The sequence below is a fragment of the Microtus ochrogaster genome, linkage group LG2, assembly GCF_000317375.1.
Source record: "Microtus ochrogaster isolate Prairie Vole_2 linkage group LG2, MicOch1.0, whole genome shotgun sequence".
NCBI classification, from domain to species: domain Eukaryota; kingdom Metazoa; phylum Chordata; class Mammalia; order Rodentia; family Cricetidae; genus Microtus; species Microtus ochrogaster.
In genome coordinates, this window is record NC_022028.1 from 51,528,250 (window position 1) to 51,539,276 (window position 11,027).

The 11,027-nt window shown below is 50.1% G+C and overlaps 1 protein-coding gene across 1 annotated transcript in view; it reads right to left on the reverse strand.

Annotated features, from left to right (window-relative positions):
* The window catches only part of Brpf3 (bromodomain and PHD finger containing 3), a 34,165-nt gene that overhangs the window by 21,128 nt on the left and 2,010 nt on the right, over window positions 1-11,027 (reverse strand). The window contains exons 2-4 of the mRNA XM_005360342.3: window positions 7,481-8,933; window positions 4,413-4,569; window positions 1,325-1,456 (exon numbers count right to left, since the gene is read on the reverse strand). Coding sequence (XP_005360399.1) covers window positions 1,325-1,456; window positions 4,413-4,569; window positions 7,481-8,907 — 1,716 coding nt within the window. The 5' untranslated portion in view covers window positions 8,908-8,933. The remainder of the gene's footprint in view (window positions 1-1,324; window positions 1,457-4,412; window positions 4,570-7,480; window positions 8,934-11,027) is intronic.

The following is an 11,027-nucleotide window of genomic DNA, read 5'->3' on the forward strand; positions in this document are numbered from 1 at the left end:
TGGTACATAAAGTTTAGCGACATGATTGAGTTGCCATGGGTTACCTGGTTGGAAAATAACCGAGAAAGCATTTGAGCCTGGGCCTTAGTTCAAGCACACGGATGAAACTAAATGTGAGCACACGTGACTCTCACGAGCACTGAGCACTCTCGCTGAGAACATCTGTGTGGGCCCAGGGTGACCAGGGAGTCCAGGCTCATCACTCAAGCAGCACCTGCAGTGGTACCCTGGACAATGTTATTTTACACGTGTGCCTCTTGTCCACATCAACATCGACCTGCCTACCTACCCAGAGCTGGGGCCTCTCCCCTCTCCTCTCATTTTCCTGAACAATCTAAGCAACAGGACTTAGCCTGGATACAAATTATAGTTTGACCTGTGGAGATCTCAAGAGATGCCCCCGGCCACTCATGCTAAGCACAGTGAGAGCCGCCCAGGATGCAGAGTGGACCTCAAGCTGTGGACCTAGGAAAGAAGGACTTGCGCTTAAACTGAATGAAAGGAGGGCAGCTTGAACCCAGGCCTTGAAAGTAGGCGGGTAACAGCCACAATTCTTGGACTAGGGAAGTTTGGACTTGTTATCTGTTCAATTAATAGTATCTGCTCTGTGCCATGTGTGGAGCACTCCAGCAGATGCTCCAGCAGGGCAGAGAATCGGTACAACCACTGATGATAGCAACAGCTACCACCTTGCCAGCTCATGTGCCAGGCACTAGTCTCAACTTTTACGTACATGAATTCATCTGTTTATGATGTCAGCTCTGCCTTTATCACCATGCTAAAGACGAGGAGATGGAGGTATTCAGAGATTAGACAGTTTAATGCCACAGGAATAGAAAGCAGCAGAGCCGGGCCTTAGACGCGGTCTGGCTACACACTTCACGCTCCATGCACTATACCACCAACCTTATCACTCCCCGTGGGCAGGGACTTTTAGGACGTCTTGAACTGAGCCTGGTCATTTTAAGTGACTTCAAATCCATAAATACTTCAGGCCCAGGAGAACCTCAGGCTAGAAGCTGTCATCTTGCAATGTCATGCAATGGCTCCAGAAGCTTTTCAAAATGTTCAGGTCAATCTCCCTCCAAAAACCCCTAAAACAGGGACTCCAGTCATGACCTCAGGCAGGAGGGACTAGGTAAGCTTAGGCTCCAGGCCAAACGAGTTGAACCACAAAACAGAAGCAACCAGAAGCACTCCACCCAAAACCAAGTGGGCCGACAACAGAGCCCTCAGCGCTCTCAGTACTGAGGAAAAAGAACGCTGGCACCAGAGGCCACAGAGAAGAGAGGGAACTAGAGAGCCTGGCCGGGCGCCTGCTCACCTGCTCCCTCTTGAGTTTCTCCCTTTTGCGGATGAGCTCGATCAGCAGCCGCGCCCGCTCCAGGTCGTGCCGGAGTTTCTGCCAGTACTTCAGCTCTTCCTTCACGGCACTTGTCTTCTCGTCCTGCTCCCGCTGAGCAAGGCAAGAACAAGCGACTGTGGTCTCTGTCCTCCCACAGCCCCTGCTTCCCCCACATGCACCATGGCTGCTGAGAGCCCCGCCCCAACACCACCCGGGACCTTTCCTCCAAGCTTCCTGACACCAAGATGATTCATTTTTTACTAAAGCAAAGCTGAAGCTTATTAAAAAGGTCTTTTTAAAAAAAGATTTATTTACTGTACACTGGTGTATATATTCTGTGTGAGGGTGCCAATTCCCCAGAACTAAAAGGGAATTGAAGACAGGTCCTTTGGAAAAGCAGTTAGTGCTCTTAACCACTGAGCCATCTCCCCAGCCCCCACAGTGACTCTTTTGTGCTGCACAAGAACAAACAGTGGCGGGGCAGTGGCGGTGCACACCTTTAATCCAAGCTCTCAGAAGGCAGAGGCAGGCGGATCTCTGTGAGTTCGAGGTCAGCCTGGTCTACAGAGTGCCAGGACAGCCAGGGACACACAGAAAAACCCTGTCTCAAAAACCCAAAGGGGGGAAAAAAAACAGGAAAAAAGAACAAACAGTGAAGAGTAACCTGGGACTATTTCCGCAGGCCCAGAGCCATGGCTGCTCAGCTATGGCTCTCAGAACTGGAAGGAATTTCAGGAGAAAACCAGCAAGCAGGGGTTTAAAGAATATCATCAACAAGCTTTGCTTTGGATGGAAAACAAGTTCAGGTTCTCACTAGTAGTTTGTGGGAGTGAAAATACTTTGGTAAAACAGCAAAAATCAGTGAATCCAGGGTGGAGAAATGTCGCAGTGGTTAAGAGCTGCAGAGGACCTGACTTACAACCACCTCCTGTAACTCCAGCTCCAGAGGGATCTGCACAAACACATGTGCACACAAACAAACGCACATGCATGCACTTAAATAGTAAAAAATTAAACTTTAGCTCGGCGGTGGTCGCTCATGCCTTTAATCCCAGCACTCGGGATCTCAGTGAGTTTGAGGCCAGCCTGGTCTACAGAGTGAGTTCCAGGACAGCCAGGGCTACACAGAGAAACCCTGTCTCAAAAATCAACACGAAAAAAGAGGGGCCATTGGGGAGGGGGAGAGAAATGGGAGGCGGTGGCAGGGAGGAGGCAGAAATCTTTAATAAATAAATAAATAAAAAGAAAAAAAAGAAAAAAGAGGGGCCAGGTAGAAGTTAGTGCCTCAGTTTAGCTATGACATGTAAACAGGATGTCCAGTAGCATGAGACCCAAGGACAGACAGACGGGGACAACTGAGGAAGGAATAACCAATGACATGAGCATGGGAAGGGAACTAGAGCAGAAGACACTTAGCATGCAGTGACTGCTAGCGGAGAACAGCTGCCATACCTGACAGGCCGCAGGCTACAGTTCTATATTTAATTTACATCAATTCTATATTTAATAGGACATGTTTGGGGGCAAAGGGCACCTGCTCTTACTTTACACAGTGGGTCCACTCTGGCTCTCAGCCCAACATCTGGAGGATTTTGCCTATGTAACTGTGACATTGGACTGGACACTGCCCTAGAGTTTATCCTTAAGTCAAGCCTTGTAGTGATACTTTTTTTTTAAACAAAAATAGCTCTTAGCCTCAAAGAAACTGAACTTTTAGCAGATTCTACAGTTAATAATATGGCTTGAGATCATTTAAGACTATGCACTTGGGAGGCAGAGGCAGGCAGATCTCTGAGTTCCAGGGCAGTCAGTGCTACACAGAGAAAAACTGTTTAAAAAGAAAAAGAGAAAGTAGACTGGGTACCCAATCCGCTGTCCTACTGTGCACTCTGCCTGCAAGAGAACAACAGCGTCAGCCTTCTGGCCTGGGGTTCCCGTGCGATCAGCTTTTACAGCCTAAGCACAGCTTTCAGTTTGTTAAGTTCTTTCACATCTCTGCCCAGACTAGTGTCTGTGAGTGTGCACGCGTGCACACTCGCATGAGAGTGCGTGAATGTTGTGATCATCATTTGCTGAAAGCTGTCAACAGATTAGAAACAATCTTTTTTTTTTTAAAGATTTATTTATTTATTATGTATACAACATTCTGCCTTGATGTATGCCCACATGCCAGAGGAGGGCGCCAGATCTCAGTACAGGTGGTTGTGAGCCACCATGTGGTTGCTGGGAATTGAACTCAGGACCTCTGGAAGAACAGCCAGTGCTCTTAACCTCTGAGCCATCTCTCCAGCCCCAGATTAGAAACAATCTTAAGACAAATTTCCACCATAAATTTTGGAAACAATGTGTGGATACATTTTGTTATGGTCTCTGCAGTATTGCATGTTTCTGGGTCAGCTGGGGTAAAATGACTGGAATCTGGGCTGGAGAGATGGTGCAGCAGTTAAAAGGACTGGCTGCTCTTGCAGAGGAACAGGGTTCAGCTCCCAGGACCCACATGGTAGATAACAACCATTTATAACTTCAGTCCCAGGCCACACAACACCATCTTCTGGTTTTTGTGGGCAGACACCCACATGGTACATAGACATCCATGCACGTAAAATAAATCTAAAGCAAACAAACAAAAAATCAGAATCCCTCATCAGTTCCCATGCCATGTTTTCTGTGCTGCAAAATTAATAGAGGAAAGCCCTTTATTAGGTACAGGCATGACAGACATCATACCCAGGCACACCTCAGAGGCACGACAGATCACACACACACAGTAGGCAACAGACAAACTACAGATAGGCCAGACAGATGGACGACACAGAGAGAGAAGTGGAGAATTAAAGTTTGGTCAAATTAATTCAAGAGGAATGGCCTCTCTGAAGCCCTTCAGTAGAGGAACCAATGCAGTGTCTCCTTCAGAAGGGGCAGCTGTCAGGTCTGAGGGTCTGGGTAGTTATCCCGGACAAAGCACCCTGAGGTGATCCCTACAGGCCAAGGCTACTCAGGGGGCTCAGGGAGGAGGCATGCCGCCCATCTCCACATCATTCCTCCTCCTCGCCCTCCCTGTACCTACCTGCTCGGCATTTCTCTGGGACTGTAAGTGGGAATGCAGGCGCCTGATGAGGGGGACACCATTCCGAGCCTGCCGTTTCAGCAGCCAGTAGTTGTGAAGCCGCTGCATGAACTGGGTTTTCCTCTGAAAGGACAGACCACTACAGATCTTGTTCAACCTTGAGTAGAGGCAAGGGGAGAGAGACAGGTCAGCGGGAAGCTCAGGCTACACACAATTGCGCATCCTATCCAGACCTCGGTCCACTTCTGAACCTTCTAGAGGAAGCCAGAGAGTGACCAAACGCCTCACCTCGGGAGAGCCGAGAAAAGACAGCAGAGCTAAGCAGCTCAGACTGAGCAGGACGGGTTCCACCTGCTCTTCCACAGGGCCCTCTCACAGCAAGCATCCCTGCTGCCTGCTGTCACTCACTGTCAGGGCAATACAGAGAAGCAGGCCTGCGCTCCTCAACCCACAGCCCCCTCTTGATGAAAAGCAGCAAAAAGAAAACAGGAATTTGAGTAAGCCGTGTGCTATGTGGCCAGTTTCCTGCCTTTGGTGGCGGAGGATCTCACCAAACCCTGGGGTAGCCCACGACCAAGCTCAAAGAAAGCATGCCAGGTTACTACTTCCTGCACCCACATGGAATCCTCAGAGTAATCCAGCCTTGGCGGGGTTTTGCATGTGTACACGTGTGTGAGAGAGATGAGTCTCACTATATTATCCAGGTTGGCCTGGTACTTACGATCTTCCTGCCTCAGCCTCCCAACTAATGGGCTTATAAGCAACACCCAGCTGACCTTTGATTTTTCATTTAAAAACTCTTAGCATCCCCAAAATGCCTAATTCTGAACCAAATGGAAAAAGGAGAAAACAACAACAAAAATCTAGACATATAAGAGGACGTAAGTTCTGATATTGTAGTCAGCTAAAGGTTTAAGATTGCGTTCAAACTAGGGAAGCTGTGGGGTAGAGCAGGTAAGGGTCCAATGAACGCCTTTAGGAAGAGCAGCCCCACTCCCACACCTAACTAAAGGCAGGCACCTGACCAGCACTCTCAAAGTAGCTAAGATGGTAGCCAAAGGGGGATCTGAATCCACGGCCCCTTCACTAGTACAGTACACGCCCACGGCAAACAAGGGCCCGTGCTCTTGTATACTCCTCTGCTTTATCTCTTCGCCCCACTCCACAGAAAGAGAGCTAAGTGTAGCTAATCGGGGTGAAACTTAAGAAAGATACGCATGTTCAGCGGGCACTGCCCATCAAAGCCTTCTCCATCTCCAGTCACATGTTCTCTCCCCAAAGCCAAGCTTACCTAGGCCTTTCCCCGAAGGCCAGCTCCCCACCGACACCCATGCCAAGCACACCTGCCCGCCTGCAGGCCAGCCCCCCTGCCCTCCCCTGCCTCGTGGCTCTGGTGGGGTGGACAGCATTTGTGCGGGCAGGGGAGGAGTAACAGTAACAGAAGCAGCAGCAGCAGCCACCATTTATTGAGCGCTCACTATCTGCCAGGCACTGTGCTAAGTATTTGACTCACGTTGCCTCCTTTATTTCTCAGAGCTCCATCTGGTGAGTTTGCCCACATACCCTGGCTTAGAGCAATTCAGCAGCTTACAAAGGTCACACGGGTATTAAATGGCTTGTTTGTTCTTAGACAGTAGAGCAGCTCCTCAGACAGCAGCTATGACAACCAAAAGGTAGCCCCAGGGCACAGACACCCTACAAATGGGGACTAGGCACTGACCGCTACTTCAGGAGATGACCGAGGCCAGCTCTGTGTCTAGGAGACACTCTCAGGAGTTGCCGAAGTTCTCCAGAGCCTCCCTGTCCTCATCTTGTTCTGCTATCTTCCCCGTGCAGCAAGTCGGGCCGCCTGTTCCCTCACAGCTGATCTACAGCCTACCAGTACTCCTCTGTCCCTAACCTCGTGGAGACTTGGGCAGAAGGCAGCCTAGCACTTACAGCCCCAATCTGCCCTTTCCACCTAGCCCCACCCCTTAGAACAGGATGTGGCTTGTAGTAAGTGCTCAATAAACACCTCGTTGAATGAACAAAGGAGCCAACAACTTTACCTCCTGTGGCTGTGGCTTCTTCATCTGGGAATGTGGGAGAAGGTGCAAGGACTACATTAGATGAGCAGTCTCCAAGATCCCTTCCTCCTCTAACGCTACATACTTTTCTTCCTTTCCTTAGCCACCCCCCCTCCCACCCCCCCTCTCGGCCCTTTTTGGACAGGGTCGCATTGTGCAGCCCTGGCTGGCCTAGGACTTACTATGTAAAACAGGTTGGACTCAAACTCCCAGTAGTTCAACTGACTCTGCCACCCAAGTGCTGGGATTAAAGATGTGCATCCCCACACCCAGCTACACTGTCTACTTTAAAAGGAGACACCCTGAAGTGGCCTCTGCTGGAAAAATCTTTCCTAAGCTGCCCACCCTCCAGCAGCCCCAGATACCTACAGCACTGCCGGTTTAACACAGGCAGTGATCTCTCTGCAGACTCTTGGGGAGGGTCCTGGTGGCTTGGCTATAATGCTGAACTTTCCCCTGAATTTAAAACTTCTCAAGGAGGACCACGCCTCCCACAGCCCTCGTGGATAAAAAGTCCCCATCTTTCCCAGGGCAGTACTTGTGGGAAGGCAGGTGTTGAGCCCTTAGCACAGTAGCTCCCCATTTAGAATACTCTATCCCCACATGGGTTTTGGGGAGCCTCTGTGAGAGCCCTCAGGGTGGTCACAAAGATGAGGTGACATGAAGGACACAGACCAGAGATGATAACCACCTAGAAATCCATGGACTAGTTAACAGTGGAGACGATCCTGTTCTCAATGCCATTCAGTGTCACTGAGACACTACCACCTAGGTGATACACTGCCACTCGAGTTTCTAAGCAAATAAGTGATTTATATCACTCTGAACCAGAGCAAACACATTACTTGTAGGGCACGGCCAAAAAACACAAAACAAGCCTTGGTTCCAAAGGACAAACTTGAATACGGGAGCCCAGAGGAGCTCAGGTATTCATCAACCATATTTGGAGAAGTCCTGGCCTAGGGTGAGGACCAAACCAAGAGCCCTTGTGATGAGGCTCACCTGTAAGAGGGTATCTGTGGGACAGTGACCATGGGGACAATGGTGGAAGGTGTCTCTCGGCTAGCTTCCTCTGGCTCCTTCTTGATCTTCTGCTTTGAACTCATCTTATTCTTCTTGGACACCCCCTTGAGGGGGCTGCCCACCCCACCTTGGCCTTCCTGATCTTCCTCCCCTGCTTCTTCCTCTTCCTCCTCCCGGCCACCCTCTTTCAGCCCATCCTCGTCCCCTGCCTCACTGAGGCTTCTGGGTGAGTCGCCCTTTCTCGGAGAGTGGGCTTCACAGTAGGCCGTCTTCCGCACAGTAAAGATGGTTCCGTTGAGGCTGGTTTCTCTCATGGGTTCAATCTTCATGAAGAGTCCGGCCCGTTGTGCACATGTCACGTGGAAGGCGGTGTAGCAGTTCACTTTATGGCACTGGATGGCAGCACCCAGCCCTTTCTGCTTGCAGATGTAACAGGTTAGTTTCCAGCGGGCAGGTGGAATGTTGTCGATGCCCTCGATAGGCTCCAGGAACACGGTATTGGCAAAGCAGACTTCAGGGATCCAGATGGCACAGACTACATGGGCCCAGTGACCATCACTGGTCTGTTTGAAGGCCCCACCTTTATTGGGGCAAAGGACACAATCCACCGGCCGAGAGGGAGACTGCAGGCAGCAGCGGCAGAGCCACTGGCCCTCCGGGATATAGGGGACGCCATAGCACTCCTGGTGCACGGCTAAGTTGCAGATGTCACAGAACAGGATGACGTTGCTGTTGTGGCATTCATCGTCCAGGCACACACAGCAGAAGGCGTCTTCGTCAATTAGTGACTGCTGGGCGCCGCTGCTACGGCTCTCCAAGTACGACTCCTTCTCCAGCCGGTCCACCAGCAGCTCGAAAGTATCTGCCGACACCGAGCTGTGCCCTTCTACGCGGCGCTTCTCGTTTACCATGTCCAGCCAGGCGAGGTCCTCCTCGTCCATGTCATATTCCATCTCTGCATCCAGCTCTTCGGGGGGCTTCTCAATGTAGCGGTAATAAGCAGCAGGCAATGGGGGTGCTTCCGGCTGGCTGCCTGTATCCACCACTCGGAAGCTGGGCTGCGGGAGGTGGAAGGAGGTGCCAGACGCATGCTTGGAGCAGGACTCCTTCTTCTTGCCTTTAGACGAGGGTTTCTTGGACTTGGCGGGGAGCTGAGGCTGCTCACTGTTTTCCTTGTTGCTGTTGCACTCGGTGATATCCTGCGCGGTGAGCTCATCTTCAGTGATGATCTTGAGCGGGTCATAAATGCTGATGCGATGGAGGCGGCCATCGATGTCGACCTCCACAATCCTCTGGGCCTGGGCGTAGGTCAAAGTCTCTCTCGTGGGTGAGCACTTAAGACTGTACGGGGATGGGGACCTCCGGCCCTCGGCATTCTGCCGTGACTTTCGACGAGGCTTCCTCATGGCAACAGGAGACCGCAAAGATAAGCCTGAGGAGAAAAGACCACAAAAGTGTGAACTGGATATTCGGTGCGACACACACACACACACACACACACAAACACGCATTCACCCTTCCATCAAGGGGACACCAAGAGATCCGGCTGTTTCCTCCACACCACAGCACTGTGAAGCACCCTTGAGGCAACGTCACCTTCTTTAAGTCTTTTTACAAACATCACTTATCAGTGAAATGGTTATTTTTGGTTTTTCAAGACATGGTTTCTCTATGTATCGGGCCTATCTGTCGTGGAACTAGCTCTCATAGTTCAGGCTGGCCTTGAACTCACAGAGATCTACCCACCTCTGCCTCCCGAGAATACATGTGCCACCCCATCCCCGCCTCCGGCTAGTCAGTGAAACTTTTTTTGTTTCTGATTACTTTTAAATTGCAAACTTGAGCCAGGCAGTGGGGGCACACACTTTTAATCTCAGCACTCGGGAGACAGAGGTAGGCAGATCTCTGTGAGTTCGAGGACAGCCTGATCTACACAGTGGGGTCCCAGGACAGCCAGGGCTACACAGAAGCCCTGTCTCACCGGCAGTGGTGACCCACACCTTTAATCCCAGTACTGGGGAGGCAGAGGCAGGAGGATCTCTGTGAGTTCAAGGCCAGCCTGGTCTACAGAGCTAGCTCCAGGATAGCTATGACTGTCGCACAGAGAAACCCTATCTCAAAAAAAGAAAAAAAAAAGGCAAAATCCCTCAGCTCATCAAGCAATGAACTATTCCTCCTGCTTTTCTTTTCATCCAAGTCACATAATTTACTGTGTTATTTCCTACGTCTTCCAGCTAGAATGTGAACTCCATGGAGGAAGGAATGGCCTGCCTATCTCATTGGCTGCTGCGCGCCCTCAGTGTCTGGAAGGATGCCTAGATAAGTGAGCACCCACAAGTGCTAGGTGATTGAAACTAAATACTGTTTGTGTGTGTGGTGTGTATATAGACGTGTGCATGTGTACCTGCCCACCCAAGCACATGTGGAAGCCAGAGACTAAAGTCAGGTTCCACGAATCTTTTGAGGCGAATGCTCACTGGAGCTGGAATTTGTGGCTTCGGTTAGATTGGCTGGTCAATGAGCACCTGAGACCTGCCTGTCTTTGTCCCCAAGTGGTGGGGGTTGGGAATCAAACTCAGGTAGGCCTTCATGCTTGTGCAGTAAGCCCTTCACCCAATGAGCCCTCTCCCCAGCCCTGAAATTAAGCACTATGACCCCTGTCCTCGAGAAGCCCTAGGCAACTAAAAGGTCAGAACATAGACAGATCTTTATAATATGATGCAAGGTGAGATGTAACCTCCTCAGAATACATGCAACGCTGGGACAGTTGATGATGAGAAGAGAGGATGGTTAAGGGTTCCAAAAACAAGACACTAAATCAGAAGGAATGTTTGCACCCAGGAGCTCAAAGCCAGCAACAAAGTAAGACCACGCCTTGTTTGTGTATTTGCTTGTTTGAGACGGGAATTCTCTATATAGCCCTGGCTGTCATGAAATTCAGTGTGTAGGCTACTATGCCCAGCTAAGGTCATGTTTGTTTGTGTTGTTTTGTTTTAAAAGGAGGAGGCAAAGACAGTATCAGTGACAAACATCTACTTTCTAACAAAAGAAAAAAAAAAGAAGAAAGGCTGGGCACTTGGGAGGCAGAGGCGGGCAGACCTCTGAGTTCTCGTAAGAAATAAATAAAATCACAGGCCTAAGGCCTCTCCCAAGCCATCTTACCATGGTTAGAAGCCCTATCTCTTGGTCCTGTCCAGAGTAAAGACATCTGAAATGCTTCAAACTTTAATTCCCAGGGGACTCCCTGTAAAAAGCTGTACCGAAACTGCTCAGGACACTTCCAACTACAAACCCTGCAAGCTACGGGAATGCCTCTAAATTTAAGTACCTCAGAAATCTCTATGCTGTGACCCTTCCATCTAATCTACCCTCAGGTAGCAGAGAAAGCCCGATGCTTCCCACAGCACTCTCTGGACTAGGGAACCACACCAAGCCCCTAAGGAGCAATGAGTGACAGGCAGTTCCCAAGGCCATCACTGCCAGGAAGAGGACAACAGCTTGGCACATTTTTTTTTTTTTTTTTTTT